Below are 19,904 nucleotides of genomic sequence, written 5' to 3'. Positions count from 1 at the left end.
AATCCTCAGGCACCGGCAGGTCAGGGTCAGGAGCCCCCCAAGCCCCTCACACCCCCCACACCCAGCAGAGCCCACAGGCCCGGAATCAACCCCAGCCCTGGGACTGGCCTCCAGCACACCACTGGTCAAGAAGCCCCAGGGATGAGTACCAGGGGCCCCACGCAGGGGGCAGAGCTGCTACAGTCCCACTCTGCCCTGGGCTCCTGAGGACCTGTCTTGTCACTTTGGCTTGAATACCAGCAATATGTGTACTATCACAACCAAGCTAATCTAAGCTTCAGGATAGCACCTGGCTCAAAGGTTTATTATCAGTTCTGACTCCCGTTATGAGGAGACTGAGGCATAAAGCATTTAAGTAACTCGTTCAAGATCAGCTAGCTGGTAAGGAGGTTGAGGAGTCAAGCCCAAGCATGTCTCACTCCAGGGCCCAGATCCTTTTTTTTTTTTTTTTCTTTTAATTCCAATAAAATATAGATAACAAAATTTACCACTTTAACTAGTTTAGGTGTGCAGTTCAGTAGTGTTAAGCATATTCACATTGTCGTGCAACAGATCTCCAGAGATTTTTCATCCTGAAAAACCAAAACTCTGTTCCCATTAAACAATAACTCTTCATTTCTCCCTCCCTTTGACCCTGGCAACCACCATTCTGCTTCTCTGTCTCTACAAATTTGACTATTTTTTTTAAAAGATTTTATTTATTTGAGAGAGAGATACAGAGAGCGTGAGAGAGAGAGAACACAACCAGGGTAGAAGGGCAGAGGAAGAGGGAGAAGGAGAAGCAGGCTCCCCATTGAGCAGGGTCCTGAGATCATTACCTGAGCCAAAGGCAGACACTTAACCGACAGGGTCACCCAGGTGCCCTGTGAATTTGACTATTTTAGATACTTCATATAAGTGGAATCACACAGTACTTGTCTTTCTATGACTGGCTTATTTCACTCAGCATTAATGTCCTCTTTGCAGCATATGATGGGATCTCCTTCCTTTTTTAGGGCTGAAGAATATTCCACTATCTGTGTGTCTATATCATATTATGTTTATCCATTCATCTGTAGATGGACACGTGGGCTGCTTCCACCCTCTGGTGGCTTTTATGAATAATGCTGCGATGAACATGGGTGTACAAATATCCCTGAGACCCTGTTTCAAATCTTTTGGGTGTATATCCAGAAGTGGATTTGCTGGATCATATGGTAATTCTATTTAATTTGGGGGAGATCATCAGAATATTTTCCAGAGGGGCTGCATATTTTACATTCCCCGAAATAGTACACTGGGGTTCCAATGTCCCCACATCCTCACCACCAATTGTTATTTCCTGTTTTTTGATAGCAGCCATCCTGATGGGTATGAGGTGGTCAGGGACCAGGTGTTAACCCCAGTTCTGTGGTGTGTTCTATTCTGAGGTTCAAACTGCACCCCAGTCTCTTCATTACCAAGGCCTGCCCTTGCTTTTGCCAATCCCCTTTCCAGGTCTGGGGCCCACCCCTAAAGCACAGCCTACAGCCAGTGCCCCACTGTCAGCCACCAGCCTCTGTGTCCATTGCCTGCCAGCCCTCTCTCCACTCACCGCCTACCCCAGGCTCCTAACTCCCTGACACTGACCTCCACCTGTAACACCACTGCCCCCAACTCTGCTCACCAGCCCTACCCTGAAGCTGGACACCCCTCCCTATGCCAGCCTACACTTGGGTCCACCCTGTAAACATGTATAGGTTGGGCTCAATCATGGCCAATTTGCCTTTATGCTCCTGTGCTAAGCCCTATAGGGGTTTTATAGGTGCTGAATGAATGTTTGATAAATGAATGAATGAAAGAAGCCAGGCCTTATTCAGATACGTGGTGCAGTAGTCAGATTTAAAAACTAAACATGTACACGTCTCAGAGCCTCAAGGCTCGGGGACCCTAGGCACCCCACTCACCAGCCTGTGCCACCGAGCAGATGATGTGCCTCCCCAACCTTCTCCTCAGCAGCAGAGTGCTGATATACCTTCCTCCCGGGACTGTTGTGAGCAGGGAAAGGGCAGTGGAGGGTAAAGCATCACTCTGGGCCTGGCCCGGGTGGGGGGCTCTCTGGGGTGATTGCTGACACCACCACAATCCCTCACTGCCACGCTCCTCCTCTGACCCATATCCTCCACCCCCAATTGTCTGGCTCCTCCTTTCCAAATCGCCCCCCTCCCCTGCATGCTCTGGCCCACCTGCCCCTACACTGCCAGCTACTGGCTCTGAAGCCCGCTCCCCCTCAGAGCTCCTGGTGTTCTGTCCTCCCACAGATTTCCTCACCACCCACTCGCTCCCCAACCATCTGCCTTCGCCTCCCACTTCTCCCAGGAAACCGGCTGCCCAGCTTGGCTGGTGACCCCACCACAGGTCCAGAAGCCGTCCTCAGTCCTCGTCCTCAGACAGCCTGGCTGCTCTCCCAGGCTAAGCCTCCCCACCTCCAAACTCCTCTGACCTGGGCAGCAACTACCGAGCCAGGTCCAGACCCACAAACGGCCAGGAGCTCCTCCAGCCTCTCCACCTTCTTCTTGTTGCCTGCCCTCTTTTTTTTTTTTTTTTTTTTCTTAATTGAGGTATACAACTGACATACAACATTATATTAGTTTCAGGCATATAACATTTTGATCAGATATCTGTATATATTGCAAAATGATCAGCGCAGTAAGTCTACTTAACATCTGTCACTTCACATAGTTACAATATTTTTTTTTCTTGCGATGAGGACTTTTAAGATCTACTCTCTTAACTTTTTTTTTTAAGATTTTATTTATTTTTTCATGAGAGACACACTTACACAGAGAGAGGCAGAGACACAGACAGAGGGAGAAGCAGGCCTCCTGACATGGGACTTGATCCCAGGTCTCCAGGATCACATCCTAGGCTGAAGGCAGCGCTAAACGCTAAGCCACCTGGGCTGCCCTTAACAACTTTTAAATATACAATACAGTATTATTAACTGCAGTCTCCATGCTATACATTACCTCGCAGGACTTTACTGACTTTATAACTGGAAATCAGTACCTTTTGCCCACCTTCAGCCATTACACCTCCTACCACTTTAATGTGGGCAAAAACTAAAGGTAATTTCATGCATCAACCAAGGATGTACTTTCCTCACCAGGAAACCCCCAGAAATAAGCAGTGTTTCTCAGATTGTGTTCTGGGCACCTCCTACCTCTGAATCACCTGAACTGCCTTCGCCCAAAATCTGCTGAATCAACATCTCTGGAATGAGTCTCAGAATCTGTATTTCATACCAGCTTCCCAGGAAATTCTTTTATTTTTTTTAAGATTTTATCTTTGTAAGTAATTTCTACACCCAACATGGGGCCCAAATTCACAACCTGGAGATCAAGAGTTGCATGCTCTCCCAACTGAGCCAGTTGGGTGCCCCCCCCCGCCACCCCAGTAAATTCTTATTCCCATTGAAGTTTCTGTTCCAACTCCTCCCCAGGAGGCCCTGCCAAACTGTCTCTCTAGTCCACATACTCTACAGAGTAACCAACCCCTACATCTTTTTCACGTAGCTGATTATTGGCAATTCAAACAAAAGAGGTAGATGCCAGCTTAGTGGCTTCCCCTCCAGGATCAGCCACCTTCCCTACATTTACTCCATTCACAAGATCATTCTCCCAGGCTGGAGCCTTGAGGCCCCACAACCCTCCTATTTTCTCTCTCTGCATTTCTACCTTGGTCCAGATCTGCTTCCTCCTGCGGCTCGGCCTCTGTGGCCTAACTCCATGAGGGCTGTGGCCATAGCCTACTGCTGCTGTAACAAATTACTACCCGCTTTGGGGTTTAAACCAACGCGAATGTATTATCCTACAGCTCTAGAGGCCTCTTTTGGCTTGTGGTCCCTCCGGTCACCACTCCCACCTCTTGCTTCCGTTTCTCCAGGGTTAATCCTCCTGCCTCTCTCTTATAGGGCCCCTGGGATGACGGGCCTACCTTAATCATGCAAGGTCATCTCTCATCTCAAGATCCTTGACTGCATCTGCAAAGCCCCTTGTGCCATGTGAGGCAACATATGCATGGGTTCCAGGGATTGGAACACAGACATCTCTGGGGACCATGATTCAACCCACAACAACTTTATTTTCTAAAGCAAAGATCAGAAACATAAAATGTCTTAGCAAGTGTTTAAAAAAAAACTCATTGAACACACATTTTTTAAGCACCTACCATGTACCAGGCAATAGGAATACAAAGGTACATGAGACACCGCCTCTGCCCTCAGGAAAATCAAAACCCCAGGTACCCATCAAACAAATCAGCTTCTTAAAAAGCAATAAAGTGCTCTCCCCTACAGAAGAATTCCAATTAATAAATGTAGAAGGAATGAGGGAAATGGAAAATCAAAATTGGATAATAATGGTTGCAGGCAAGATCCGTTAATGGGTGCTAAAATTAGAGGGTGAGAATATGAGGACAAAAAAGGCCATGGCAGTCTCAACATATCTCCCCCAGATATTTAGTAACTTCAGATGCAAACTCAGGGAAGAAAACTGGCTGCACCCCATCTTCACCAAGAGACTAAAGTTAACACCACCAGCAATGAGATGTATCAGTGTCATCCCAATAGGATGCCCTGAGGACACCATCCTTACGTCCTTCCCGTCCAAAATCCATAATCTCAATCCAGTCCGGAAGAAACACCAAACAAAGTCAAACTGAAGAGCATTCTACAAAATAATTTACCAGTACTTGTCAAAAGTGGTCATGTCATGAAAAGCAAGAAAAGATTAAGAAATTCTCACAGACTAAAAGGAGAATAAGGGGAAATGACAACTAAACACCATGTGGAATCCTGGACTGGATCCTGGAACAGAAAGAGGACATTTAGTGGAGAAGCTGGTAAAATGCACATAAAGTCTGTAGCTTAGTTAATAGTCTTGTACTAATATTAATTCCTTAGTTTTAATCATTGTGCTCTAGATAAGAAAGATGTGAACACTAGGGGAAGCTGGGTGAAGGGTACATGGCAACTCTCTTTGCACTATTTTTGGAAATTCTCTGCAAGTCTAAAATTATTTTTAAATACAAGTCTTCAATTTTTTTTAAAGAATAAAAATACAGCAATGGCAGCTAAACCACTGTCATAGACAAGCCAGAAATCATAGTCACCGTCACCATAACCAACTGGTCTCCCCACTGCCAGCTGGTCTCCTGCTCCGTTTATTCTCCACACCAAAGCCAGACAACAGAATGTCTTAAAACACTATTTTGCACTTGTCCCCTTCATTCAAAACCCCTGGGGGTACGTGCTCAAAGGATCTTTTCAAAAGGACACACAGGCAGCTTGAAGGGGCTTCCACCAGCCAAACATCAAAATAAAAATAACTCAAAGAATAAAATAATAATTCATGAGTCCATAATGTTATAAACAGAAAAACAGATGGAGGAGAAGGAAAAGTTCTTTCTTACAGTAGAATGCCAACTAATAAACAGAGAAGAAATGAGAAAATTAGAAATGTCTCAGCAATGGGTGTTAACGCTAGTGAGAGTTTGATGAAGAACAGGATATTTACATCACCTCAAAGTACCTCCCCACAAATGACTTATTAACAATAAAGGGGAAAATAGTCACTTTTTGGCAGAGAAGCCTGGCAGACACCCACATACCAAGTGATCAAAATGAAAATCACCAGTGTTGGACGAATTGACATCATGTATCTTGTGACATGACCCGTTGAGAAGGGCAGGACATCACTAACTTAGCACGCCTGCCAAAAGGACATAACCTCAGTGTAATGATAGGACAAAGCAGACAAAGCCAAACTGAGGGACCTTCTATGAAATAAATGGCCTGTATTCTTCAAAAGCATAAAGGTCAAGAAAAACAAAGAAAGGCCAAGTAATTAGTCCAAATTAAAGGAGACTAAAGGGCTGTGACAAGTAAATGTCACGTGTGATCCCACACACACCTTCTGATCACCCCAGAAGGCACTGTTGAGACAACTGATGTAATGCAAACATCAACAATGAAGAAGATAACGGTACTGTATCAGTGTTAAATTTTGGGATGTTGATAGCAGAGGGAGACCATCTCAGCAGACTCTCCACTGAGCACAGAGCCTGATGCAGGGTTCCATCCATGATCCATGAGATCATGACCTGAGCTGAAACCAAAAGTCGGATATTTAACCAACTGAGCCACCCAGGCACTCCTAATCTTTTTTTTTCATGTTTTTTTTAAGTAAACTCTATGCCCAACACCCAATATGGGGCTTGAACTCACAAGCTCGAGATCAAGAGTCACATGTTCTACTGACCAAGTGAGCCAGGTGCCCCCCAACCTAATCTTAAATAGTTCTGAAAAAATTGTGCATGTGCATAATACATGATAAAGCAAATGGGGAAAAATATAAACAATTGAATCTGGACAACAGATATATAGGAGTTCCTAATACTTTTGTTGCAACTTTTCTACAAATTTGAAATTTTAGCAAAATAAAAAGTTACAACAAGCACAAAGGATTCTTTGGAGTAATAAAAAAAATTCTAAAACTGGATTGTGAGGGGATCCCTGGGTGGCTCAGAGGTTTAGCACCTGCCTTCGGCCCAGGGTGTGATCCTGGAGTCCCGGGATCGAGAACCACATCAGGTCCCTGCATAGAGCCTGCTTCTCCCTCTGCCTGTGTCTCTGCCTCTCTCTCTGTCTCTCATGAATAAATAAATAAAATCTTTAAAAAAATAAAACTGGATTGTGGTGATGTTTGCACAACTCTGGAGATTTTTTAAAATCCCTGAATTTAGGGATCCCTGGGTGGCGCAGCGGTTTAGCGCCTGCCTTTGGCCCAGGGCGCTATCCTCGAGACCCAGGATCGAATCCCACGTCAGGCTCCCGGTGCATGGAGCCTGCTTCTCCCTCTGCCTGTGTCTCTGCCTCTCTCTCTCTCTCTCTCTCTCTCACTGTGTGCCTATCATAAATAAATAAAATTAAAATTAAAAAAAAATAAATAAAAAAATAAAATCCCTGAATTTAAAAAAAGCATTTTTATAAAAATTGTATATACACACATACTCCCTCTGATGGCTCCCTATTTCCCAGCCCCATGACCTGATTGCTCACCCATTACTTTAATCTCCTCTCTCAGAACTCACCAATACTAATGTGCACCCCACCGGCTGGATCCGCTCCTTACTCTCCTCCTCAAATGTATGGCACACACCTTCTGATGCCCCAGATTCCCCCACCCTCACTTTAGCTCTGTCTGTCCCTGGGTCTTGCCCAGCCTCAAGCCCTATCAGCGCAGGGGTTCAGCCCTTCCTTCCCACCCCCAAGCCCATCTCCTCATCTCTAACACTGACAGAGTACTTTCTACATGCCAACATTATTCTAACCACTCTACACGGAGGTTTTTTTTTTTTTTTAAGATTTATTAATTTATTCACAAGAGACACAGCGGCAGAGACATAGGCAGAGGGAAAAGCAGTCTCCCTGCAGGGAGCCTGATGCAGGACTCCATCCCAGGACCCCAGGATCACAACCTGAGCCAAAGGCAGATACTCAACCACTGAACCACCCACATGCCCCTGCATAGAGTATTTTGTTCAAACTCACAGCCCTGCAAGCTAAGTGCTATCATTGGCTCCACTTTACCAATGAAGACACTGAGTCACTAGTGAGCCAGCTGGGATCTCTCAGGTGGTAGTCGCTGGAGCCAGGATTCAAAGTAGGCCATTCTCACACCAAAGCCTGTGCTGGTAGCCACTGTGCTCTGCGTCCCTACAGACATCTTTACACATTTGTTCTTCTGCAGACAGACCTTTCTCGCCCACCAGCCTGCAAGCTCCCTGGGGAGCGGATCCACACTCTGGACCTCTCTCAACACTATGCACACGGCAGGTGCCCAACAGCTGTTTGTCCGCCACAGGCTGGGTTCCAGAAAGAAGAGGAGGGGGGTCGTAAACTCCATCAAAAAGAGGAGCCAGTTCTCCACCCCCAAGCACAGCCCAGCTCCCTGGCTACTGCCCAAGGCCCGGCCGTCATCTGCTCTGGGTAATAAGTATTTGTATGGCGATAATTACAGCATTTGGGGAGAAAATCCCATTAAGCAAGAGCCCTGCCGAGCTGCTAATGCCGGCACAGAACTGGAGGCAGCAAGTCCGCCAAGCTCCCGTCTGCTTCCAATAAAGCAGGAGCTGCCTGTCCCGGCCGCCCTTCACCCGGCCCCAAAGGGCTCGGCCACCCCTGCTGGCAGCCTCTGGCAGCCAGGGCCACCAAGCACCAGCCCCTTGCCTCAAAGACCACACCTCGGAGGCAGGGGCGGGGTTCGCAGGGGATCTGGAGCACCAGTGGCTGCAGAGTGAGGGAAGAGGGAACAGGGCCATGCTGGGATCCAGCCCTGAGTGGCACCCCAGTTCCTTTCCTGTCCCTGCAATCCTGTCACCTTAATAACAATAATAATACTACCATTTACGGGGCACTTGCTGTGTGCCAGGCCCATTGCAAAGCACTGCTTCCAGCACTGCTGTGGTTAATCCTCACAATGAGCCTGGCAAGCAGGTCCTGTCATTGTCTCCACGTTAAAGGCAAGGAAACATGAGTGCTGAGAAGTCACACTTTCCTCCAGAGCACTTACCCCAGTTTGCAAAATGTGTTTATTCTCACATTGTGCCATTCATCATTTCCTCCCTTGCTGGACTAAAATTCAGAGAGAGACAGGCGGTTTGGGTTTCTGTGCGGCACTATTCACTTGGTGCCATGCAGACATTCGATAGACAGCTATCTGTTGAATGAATTAATTAAGCTCCATAACTTGTCCAAGGTCCCCCCAGCTGCTGAGTGGCAGAGTGGGGCTAACGACCCACACAGTCTGGCTCCAGAGCCATGCCATCACACCATCTACCCTGCAGAGAATCCCTGCATGCTACCACCCTGCTCCTTCTTCCAAACTGCAGGAGCCAGAGACAAAGATACCCAGGGACAAGGAACAAGCACTCTGCGCAGCCAGACTCCAGGACAGCGGCTTGCAGCATGGCCAATTCACATACTTACCTCCCAAATTCTCTCCTGCCCCACCAAATCCTCAAACCTTTGCTTGAGCTTCTTAAGTAATAAAAATAATAATAACATCATCTAGTTAAACCACAAAGCATAGGGATCCCTGGGTGGCTCAGCGGTTTAGGGCTTGCCTTCAGCCCAGGGTGTGATCCTGGAGTCCCAGGATCGAGTCCCACATCAGGCTCCCTACATGGAGCCTGCTTCTCCCTCTGCCTCTGTCTCTGCCTGTCTCTCTGTGTGTGTGTCTCTTATGAATAAACAAAATTTTTAAAATAAATCACAAAGCATTTTCACACACCAGCCCTGTGCCAAGCACGCCACCAGGCCCTCTACAATGCCTTTGCTCACTTAACCCTCATCAACCCACAACACAGTCATCATTCCCTTTTACAGATGGGGAAACAGAGTCTCATAGCAGATGGAGTAACAGCACCAGGGGCCTGCCACCAGTCATGCAGAACCCAGCAATGAGCCCAGAGCACCTGCTACTGGAGACACAAGTCCCACCTAGATGCAGCCACCCCTGCACAGCACAGATCTCCACCACAGAACACCACAGTGTAGACATGGCTTCCGTCCAGCCCCCTGATCCCTCTCCATGACCACCACCCAATCATTATTTGGCATTCCAAACAGGCTCCCAAACAATCAGTCCGGGGAAGTCTTCCTTGGGCATGACCACCAAGCCCCATCTAATGGGGCTTCCAGTTTTAGGGGACCGAGCCAGGAAAAGGCAAGGACCCTCCATGCCCCTGCAGCAGGCAGGGAGCTAGGGCAGTGGACAAACTGGCCGGGATGCAAGAGAGTGGGCCCCAGAAATTGACAAACAGCAGACAATACTGGGCTGGGGGTGCAAATGGAAGCCAGTAAATCTTCCCCAGGGCCCGTCCTGGCCTGACCATCCTCAGGCCTCTCTCCTCTCTGCACCCTGTACCTACAAGGGGAATCTGTAGTAAGCCTAGAATACAAGTGCCTGGGGGTGGAAGGGAGATGGGGTGTCCCCCCCCCCCATACTACACTCTCTTACCACACACTCCTGGATGCTCTAGTCTGAAAGGCTTTTTTAATTAAAAAAAAATTTTTTTCAACTGAAAGTCAAAGTCCTTGAGTGGAAGAAAAGACAATTAATAGTGGCCATGGCTAGGTCCCTCTGAGCCTGAATTCTACAAAGAGATGAAGCGATCAGGCCTCCTCCACCACACCCCTAACCCTCACTCTGTATTTTAATTGTTCCATCACAGTGAATTATTCAGCATCCCTTCGTCTTCCAGCCCACCAGCCCCACAGCCCCTCTGGCTGAGCCAATTTCCTCAACAGCTCTGGGGCCTGCACAGTCTCTTCCCAGAAGTCTCCGCAGCACACCAATTTCTTCCCACTTGGGGTGATAGGCCTGGACCCAGAGTTATGGGATACAGGACCATAAAGTTGTGGGGCCTCGCAGGCCGTCATAGACACTGCCCAGAAGACAAAAGGCGAATGCACAGCTGCAGTCTCTCCAAATTTCACAGCCTCAGACTTGCTGTTTCGGCCCCCAGAACTGCAAGACACCCATATCGATTAGAGAGAGCATTTGCTACAGTTATTTTAAGTCTGCCTGGGCTCTCACCCTCTCTTTGGGTGTTCCTTTCTTCCTCAAATGGCTCTTTCAAGGCCTGCCTGCTGCAAAGGCAGGCTCCCTCTGCTTTCTATATCCTTTCCCCACCCAAGAAGTTTTGCAAATAGCAAAGACCAGACACCCCTGGCTCTTCTACAATAATGCACCATGGATTCCATCTCTGAAGTCCCCAAAGGGAAAATCCAGGGAAGGCTTCCTGACTCTTCCCAACCTTCCCAGCCTCAAGCCTCATCACTTTCCAACTAGACACAGCATGCTGCAGCCCAGGGCCAAAGCTAGTCTGTTCACCCATCAGGCTGGCAGAGGCACACCTGCAGGCCTTTTGCTCATGCATCCCCTCAGCTTGGGCTGCCTGCCTTCTCTGCTTAGCAGGCTCCCGCCAACCACTATTGGGTCCCACCAAGTGCTGATAAAATGGCCCATCCTCTAAGAAGCACCTTCCTCTCAAGAAAAGTGCTTCCCACCCCAGTGCTCCCCATCACACTGCCAGCCTGACCCTCTCCCAAAAGCTTTCAGTTTGGTGTCCCCTGCCCAGGCCTCTTGACTGTACACCCCTTGAAGGCAGGGACATGTTCACTCCCTGCTGGAGCCTCAGAGCTGAGGGCAGTTCCTGGTTCTGTGAACATTTGCTGAATTAAATAATGAGACTCTTCTCCTGATCCTATCATAATAATGCCTCTCACTCAGTGAGCATCATCATGAACCAGGCACTTTCCACATATTATCTTCAGTCCTCACCAGAGGACTGAACCAGAGACTTTAGTATCAGCAGCCCCATTTTCTGGATAGAAAATAACTAAGCTCAGAGAAGTTAAGTCACTTGCCCAAGGTCACACAGAAACCTAGCAGTTGGAGCCCCGACTCTTTCTTTTGTTTTTTTTTTAAAGATTTTATTTATTTATTCATAGAGACAGAGAGAGAGAGGCAGAGGAGAAGCAGGCATCATACAGAGAGAGCCTGATGTGGGACTCGATCCAGGGTATCCAGGATCACACCCCAGGCCACAGACGGCGCTAAACCACTGCGCCACCAGGGCTGCCCCGACTCTTTCTTTTGCACTAGGAAACTTCACTTCCATTCCACTTTGATTATAAGAGAGCCCAAGAGTTCCTGAACATCAAAACAGATACTGTCCTCAAAACTAAGGATGGAGAGATAGAGCAAGGAATGAGATAATTTCAAGATTCAGATCCAGAAGCAAAGGCAAGGGGCTACTGTGTGTCAGACCTAGGCTGCTACCAGGGTAACAACTGAAGGAGAAATGCCCTGTGGATGAGGCAAAGCAACAGAGAACAGGTCCACAGTGAACAGGTGTGGAGGGTAACCCTGCAACCTCAAGGCTCCTCTGGGTAGATTTCTGCCCCTCAGTCCCTCTCCACCGCCACAGAGCATAATGCACAGGCTGCCCCGTGGCCACATAGGATAATGCACAGGAAACTTGATTTGGTCCAACCTCTCTCCACACAGCATCTCTCCCCAGCCCCACAACACACACTGGCCTCACACTCTCTCTCTTTCTCTCTTTCTCTCTCTCTCTCTCTCTCTCACACACACACACACACACACACACACACACACCAATTCCCATCTAGATTGCATCTAGATTGCAAATTCTCTGAAACCTCCACGGGCATTTTTCAGACTCAGCCAAGAAGAGTCTGGGGCAAATGTGTGCTCACTAATTGCTGACCTTGGTAGAGAGTTTGATCCAGGAGACAGCTCTCCCCAGGGTCAAATTTCTGCTCTGGCCAGCTAGAAGCTATGAAAATGTACTCAAGTTATCGAAATATGTATGCCTTTCCTGAGAGCCACTGCCATCGCCCAGGAGTGTGGGCAGGAGTATGCAGGTTTCAAAGGAGCCAGCAGCCTTCTCCAAAGTCCGGTTCAAAAATCTCTTGAGGCAGTCACCTCTGCAGGCAGCACAAAGGCTCTGCATGTGACCAAAAATCCACACGCATGGCCCACGTACAGGGACTCTTACAACCTCCCGTTACTGAGGTGACACTACAGATACTAGGAATTCACACATCACACATTCTGCAGGAGAATCTCGGAAAGCAAATTATATAGGTCCATAAACACACACACACACACACACACACACACACCCTACAAAGCTCTCTGGGTCTAGAAAGGGCTGAGTTTCCTCAAGAATTTAGAAGTAAGAGACAGGGGAAGAGAAATGGGGGTTTTTTTTAATGACTTTTCATGGTCAGTGTCTCCACTGCAGGCTCCTGATCTCCCGGCATGATTCACAGGGCTCCCAGACCAACTCACACCTACCCCTTTCGGGGTGTCGATGTCACAAACCCCAGACCCCAAACCCAAACCCCTCAGGTCCCATTGTCTGTCTGGGTTGGGGCTGGCTGGATGTGAGGTGGGGGGCCAGTGCCTGACACCTGCAAGAGAAGAATTCTTAAGGCTCTGGGGCAAACAATGGCGAGGACGGGGAAGGCTGGAAACTTCAACTCCATCCCATCTTGCTGCCCATCCCCTGCCTGCTAGCTCTCCGCGCCGGGCCGCGCTGGATGCTCCGAACACAGCCCAAGCCCCACGTGCCCGAAAGGAGATGCGGCGCCCGGCAGCGTGAGGAGCTCCCCCCGGGGGCCAGGAAGGCTCCCTGGCACCAATCCCCGGGCACCCCGGGGAATAAAGTGCTGGCGCGGCGGGGAGGGCCCGCCCGAGCCGAGCACAGGGTGCAGGTGTGAGGGTGCAGCTGGCAGCCCCGCCGGGGCCCTCTGAATCCCGGGGAAGGGAAAGAGCGACGCGCCGGCCCGGTCGGGAAGGGCCCCGCAGGCACCGGCCCGGGCCGCCCCCGCCCCCGCCCCCGCCCCCGCCCCAGCCCCTCGGCGTCGGGGGCAGCGCCACGGCGCGGCGGCGGCGCGGCTGGGGCCGTACTCACAGGCGCTCGGTGCTCCGCGGGATGTGCTTCGGGACGGCCTGCAGCCCCGCGCCGTGGCAGTCCACCGTGGCGCCCGTGCAGGTGCAGAGCGCGGGGCACGCCGCGGCACCCAGGCGCCACGCGGCCGCCCACAGCAGCAGCCAGAGCTCGGGCCGGACGAGCCGCGCCGGGGGCCCCCTCCGGGCCGTCAGCGCCATGGTGCCCTCGCCGCGTCCGCTCGTGCGCCGGCCGGCGGCAGCCGCTTACCATCCCCGCCCGGGGGCCTCCAGGTGCAGCCCGGGCCGCGCCGCCCTCAGCGGCTGGAGGCACCCTGCTCTCCAGGCGACGGCGCCCTGTGCGGCCCGCGCGAGGGCGCCTTGGCGGAGGGCGCTCGGCTCCTCCTCGGCTCTCGCCGGCGGCGTCTCCCGCTCTGCCTCCCTCCAGCTCCCCACCGACTGCTGCGAGGAGGAAAATGGGCAGGCCCCGCGCGCGCACGCACCCCGCGCACACACGCACAGGCACACACTCACCCCCGCACGCTCGCTCTCGCCCAGCACTCATCCATCAATCGGAAGGCGCACACCCAGGCCAGACTCCTCCCCGCCCTCCCCCGACACCCCGCCCCCGCCTCCCGACGACCGCCGGCGGCTGCGGCGAGCAGCGTACGGTTTCAGAGGTGGAACCTCCGGGGCGCCGCGGGCCGTCGAGGGGCTGCGGGGGAGGGGGCGGGGATGAGAGGAAGGCCCCCGCCGGACCTGCTCAGTCTCGGCCCTGGCCAGCTGCAGGCGCGCACACGCACACGCACACACACCCCGCGAGTGTGTGCACACCTAGACGCACGCACCCAGCACGCGCAGCCTGGGCGGCTGGGCCAGAGTGCGGAGGGAGAGCTTGTCCGGCCGCCCGCACCCCGTCCCGGGGCCATAGATAAGCTTTCCCCGACGGCAGAAATGCTTGCCAGGCCTCCCAGACTTTGGGAGGCTTTGTCAATACTTGGTGAAAGCAAACCCCTTGCCCCGGGTCTCTAAGCCACCTACCTTACTTAGCCTGGGACTTGGAGGGACGGAGCCTGGCGGTGGGGGGAGGGAAAGCACAAAAGCCCTAAGCCAAGTACTGTCTTCTCGCCCCCCTCCACCAAGATGACAGCAGCCCCACTTGTCCGATGAGAAGACCGAAGCCAGCTGCACCCAGATGAAAATGACTCTGATTTGGACGCTGGCACCCCGGGGAGATGTTATTTCTGCGCATTGGGCTACCCTGGCTTCCCAGGTGGGAGGGTGGGGGTTGCAGAGTATCAAGGGGGGGGGGTGTTTGGAAATCCAGCAAATATCTTCTTCCTCTCACAGCAGCATTCTTCCGTTTCTGGCAGATGAAAACGAGTATTCAGTCCTGCCATCAGGGACTGCAGGAGGGCTGGAAGAAGGCTGGGTGGCCTGCTTGGGGGAGAAGCTCCACGGGACACCATTGTCAGACTCCAAACTTTTAGCCTCCTTCAGGCAGTGACTTTTCTTACTCTAAGGCAGGTGTAGATATGTGTGTGAACAGGACATCGATAGGGAGAGAACGAGCCTCCAGCCCAGAAAAGATGAAGGACCTCCCCAAAACCAAGAACAGCCATGGTTCGCTTGTGCCATCTAGGACCCAGACATCCTCTGTCCATCTGTCCCTCTGATTCCAGGCCACCTACAGGAAGGCTGACAAGAAAAAATGGCTGAGCAGCTCAAGAAAGCTCAAGAAGCACCTCCCTTCCCAGGAGTTGGCTCCCTGGGTTTCCCCTTGGGAGGAACCAGAAAGAGAGGTAACTGGTCCAAGAGATGCCAGGGATCGGCACAGCAGGGATACAGCTGGTCAGAGGGGGCTGGTGGGATGCGGAGAATCGCCACAAGATTAAAGCCTTATCTACCAGGTATCCAAGATGCAGGGGTTTTCTTTGTTTTCCTTTTCCATCATGATGATTTTACAGTATTTCTACTGTCGTACATAGTACAGACAGAACTGTGGCCAGCATGTCACAACAAATATGGCTGGTGTTATGGGCTTTTGACAGTTCTTTTACAAGTTTTACACACTCCTGTCCTGACCTCCATCCAAGGCCATGGGTTCTTCAGCATCAATTCAATGACAACTCAGGGGGACGGGGCCTTCTCACGGATCCCCAGGGGGTGTGATCTTAGAGAAGCTTCCCAGGAACAAGCCAGAGCTCCTCAGCCTCTGAGGGCCTCCCCAGCTGCCTGAGGCAGAGTTAAATCCTCATTTCTCTGAGCCTGCTGCTTTGTTTATCCCCTCTTGGCTGGAGCTGTTTACACATGTGGCTCCTTCCCTGACACTCCTCTGGGGGGCAGAGCCTGCCTCTTCCCCCGCGGCTTACTCATTCCCTCACTCTGGCACTTACCCCAGCACCTGGCACTTAGTAGGCCCATCACAGGCTGCACTCAGAGTGCCGAAGATGCCCAGTTTCCAGCCTTCGGCTCCAGCGGTGCCTCCTCAGACCTCAGAGGGCTCCTCGGAAGCCAGGACCCATGTGGGGAAGAGGGAGAGTGTTGATTAACCGGGCTACATGCCCTGGGGCTTCAGAATGTTCTGGTGAAGTGGTGGAAGGAGGGATAGGAGAGGGCAGGGGGCTGCAAGATCAGCTCTGCCTGTGTCTCCCAAGAGCCAGCCAGTGCCCTGGAAGCTTCTAGACTAGCCTGGACAGTGAATCCCAAATTATCACGCCCCTGGCAAAGCCTGCCCTTTCCTATAAAGGAGAAGAGAGGAAGGAAGGACCCCTCAGACCCAGGACAAAGACTTCCCCCCCCCAACAGCCTAGTCATGGGAGGCTCTGCCCCAGCAGCCAGGCAGCTCCCCAACTTGGCTCCTATCCCCAGTTCCTCCACCCCAGAACCTGGCTGGCTCCCCAATTTGGGAGGCAGCTAGCCATGAATGAACGCAGCTCATTAGCGTTCCTAGCACATTTACTCCTGAAACAACCGCCTGGCCAGCAGCTCACCCTCCACCCCCACACTGTCTTGCTAGTTCAGTTTCCTCTCCCAGGCCCCTCCCTCTGTTGGATCTCCCTACCCCCTCCCAACAGCAGGGCCACCTGCTCCCTCTGCAGGGGTGGGGAGGAGGCAGCCCTGTCACATTGCTTCTGCCAGGAATGCTCTGTCAAAGCCCACTGGCCACCATCAGGGCAACATGCTGGTGGGGGGGGGGGGGTCGCGGAGGGCTCCACTTGGAACTGGGTGTCCCCATCCCAGTGGTGTGAATTTTCTCCAGTCCCTTCAGCCTGCTCAGGAGTTGAGGACCACCTCCTGCCTGGGACTAGGGGAGGCTTTGGGGAGTGCCTTCTTCCAGCTTTCTGCTCAGTGCCCTCTGCTCCACCTCCAGCCGCCCACCGAGAAGCAGAGAGCCTGGGGGAAGTTGTAGAGCACTGTGCTTTGGATTTCTGGCCTGCAAAAGGCAAGAATGAGACAAAGAAGTACCTGGGCATTTGCCTGGGCATTTGTTAAACACCACTTATGAAGTATTTGTGGACAGGGAACTGGGACTTGGCAATCCAACAGGGAATAAGAACTGCCCTGGCCTGCACTGAGCTCACAGTCCAAGGGGAGCAGAAAGACGAAAGCCCACGCTACATGATGAGTCTAGTAACAGGGAGTGTGGAACTTCAGAGAACCCAGAATGTGGGGCTCAGGGTAGCAGAAAGCTCCCTAGAAGAGGAAGCACTTGAGCTGAATCTTGAAGGATAAATAGGAATTGGCTGGGCAGTAGAAGAGGAAGAAAAGCTTTCCTGGGCAAAGAGAAGTGCAGAGGTAAGGCCCACAGTGGGTATTCTCAGTGGCTGAGCTGGTCCAAGTTCAGCAAAGCTGGAATGTGGCAGGGGTTCAAGTAGGAAGTGCAGGCAGAGGTCAGAGAGTTGGGTTAGGGGGAGAGGAAGCATCCCAGATGCCCTCCTGCAGCTATTCTGGCTTTACTGGGCTTGTAGAATTCCCTCATCTGTCGCTGTGCTAAAACACAAGCCCATATATGTATGTACCTGCAATACATTATCCCTGGAACCGGTGACAGTGGTCACTCCCAGGGAAGGGCCTGGATAATGGCAGGGGGACAGTCTCAGCATATGCTTCCATTGTTAGGATTTTTTTTAATATTTTATTTTTTATTTATTCATGACAGACACAGAGAGGGAGAGAGAGAGAGGCAGAGACACAGGCAGAGGGAGAAGCAGGCTCCATGCAGGGAGCCCGACGTGAGACTCGATCTTGGGTCTCCAGGATACACCCTAGGCTGAAGGCAGCACTAAACCGCTGAGCCACCTGGGCTGCCCAGGATTTTTTTAAAACCTGTATAGTATGCCTTAACCTCTCCATCACCACCAATGCATTTTTTTTTACCACCAACACATTTTTTTTTTAAGATTTTATTTATTTATTCATGACAGAGAGAGAGAGGGGCAGAGACAGAGGCAGAGGGAGAAGCAGGCTCCACGCAGGGAGCCCGATACAGGACTCGATCCTGGGTCTGAAGGCGGCGCTAAACCACTGGGCCACCGGGGCTGCCCGCACCAATACATTTTTAAATCCCCTTGGATGCTTATTATAAATGCCAATTCCCAGGACCCACCTAGACTAGATTAATCAGAATCTTCACTGTTGGGACGCCTGGGTGGCTCAGTGGTTGAGTGTCTGCCTTCGGCTCAAGTGGTGATCCTGGGGTCCAGGGATGGTCCCGCATCAGGCTTCCCGCAGGGTATCTGTTTCCCCCTCTGCCTGTGTTTCTGCCTGTCTATTGTGAATAAATAAAATGTTTTTAAAAAGAAAAAAGAAAAAAAACGAAAGAATCTTCACTATAAGCACTATTAACACACTGGGGAGTGAGGCAGTATGATTCTGACAAATGTGGCTCCAGAGATCATGCTCTAGAATGGAGGCCTGGTGTGCCTCATTCAGGGTTAATGAGTTTGAACTTGGATCTAAAAACTCTGGGGAAAAAATAAATAAATAAATAAAAAATAAAAAATAAAAAAAATAATAAAAACTCTGGGAACCACTCAAGGAAAGGGACCAGCAAGGACAAAGGGTCTGAGGCCTGTCTGCTCCTCCTCTCCAGTTTCCACACACTCTTAGCAAGGATGAGACACATCAAAGAAAAAGCCACAGGGGACTGGAGGGGAGGGGACAGAGCCATGTGACACTGGTGCATCGAAGCTTCTATCACAAGATGTCAGAGCTGGAAGGGGATAAAGAAATTCTCAAATCCAATCACCATGTACAGTTGTGTACAGTTGGCAGCCCAGGGAAGTAAAGCAAGCAGCCTGATCTCACATAGCAAAGGAATTGCAGAGGTGAGCCATGAATGAGGTGGATCTTGCTCTGCTGGGCCATACACCTGGAGGGAACACAGCAATCGGTCCACACTGGGCACTCCTCCTGCCCCTGCAACCCCCACAGGGACTGAAAAACCAGAGGTCCTGGGGAAGTAGTGTCAGCTGGGCTCAGGATATTTTAGCTTTAATCTCTAAACCCCTTAATGTACTCAAATTCGAAGGAGGCTGGCTGGACTGCTGTGGCTTTCAATGACAAAGCCTAAAGCAGAAACAAGCTCCCAGATTTAAGATCAGTGGCTTTTGTAGAGGCTACCATACGCATGCAGGATGACTCTGACAGATAAGAAGCAAGAGAGAAGCAAAGAGGGGAGAGGAGAAAGGAAAGGAAACAAAGGGAGAAAGCAAGAGGGAGAGTCTGTGTAGGCAGCAATTTGTTCATTTATTCATCAAACATTGATTGCATGCTGACTATTGGAATATAAGAGATATTTTGCTCGGGGTTCATTGGGCTTCTTGTATTTTGCTCATGGTTTTCATCAGATGTGATGCTTTCAATCATTATTTCTTCAAACTTTTTTTTAATCCCTTCCTCTCTATCCTCTCCCCTGGGAACCCCACTTACACATATCTTGAAGTTGTTCCAAAGCTTATTGATGTTTTCTTTTTTTTCTTTTCTTTTTTTTTTTTTTTTTTTTTTTTTAGTCTTCTTTGTGTGTTTCATCTTGGTGTGTTTCTACTGCTGTGTTTTCACATTCATTATCTTTTCTTCTGCAGTGACTAATCTGCTGTTAAGCCCATCCAGCAGAGTTCTATCTGAAACATCATGGTCTTCATCTCTAGAAGGTCTATTTGGGTGTTTTTTTTCTCTTCCATCTATCTTCTTTATGTGTTTATGTTTCCTTGCCTTCTCATGCATATGGAATATAATTGTAATAACTATGTCTGTGAATTCTATTATCTGCATCATTTCTGGGTCAGTTTTTATTGTTTTCTTCTTTTCTTCATTTTGGGTCACATTTTCCTACTACTTTGTATCCTGTTAGTTGTAGATTAGATGCCGGATGTTGTGGATTTTATCTTATTGTGT

The 19,904-nt window shown here is 50.5% G+C and overlaps 1 protein-coding gene across 1 annotated transcript in view; it reads right to left on the bottom strand.

Moving 5' to 3' along the window:
* SLIT1 (slit guidance ligand 1) overlaps positions 1–14,046 on the bottom strand; it is a 170,617-nt gene extending 156,571 nt beyond the window's left edge. The window contains exon 1 of the mRNA XM_041746170.1: positions 13,531–14,046. Coding sequence (XP_041602104.1) covers positions 13,531–13,727 — 197 coding nt within the window. The 5' untranslated portion in view covers positions 13,728–14,046. The remainder of the gene's footprint in view (positions 1–13,530) is intronic.
* Between the last annotated feature and the right edge of the window lie 5,858 nt (positions 14,047–19,904).

Source organism: Vulpes lagopus, chromosome 2, assembly GCF_018345385.1.
Source record: "Vulpes lagopus strain Blue_001 chromosome 2, ASM1834538v1, whole genome shotgun sequence".
NCBI classification, from domain to species: domain Eukaryota; kingdom Metazoa; phylum Chordata; class Mammalia; order Carnivora; family Canidae; genus Vulpes; species Vulpes lagopus.
This window is presented reverse-complemented; position numbering and strand designations above follow the sequence as displayed.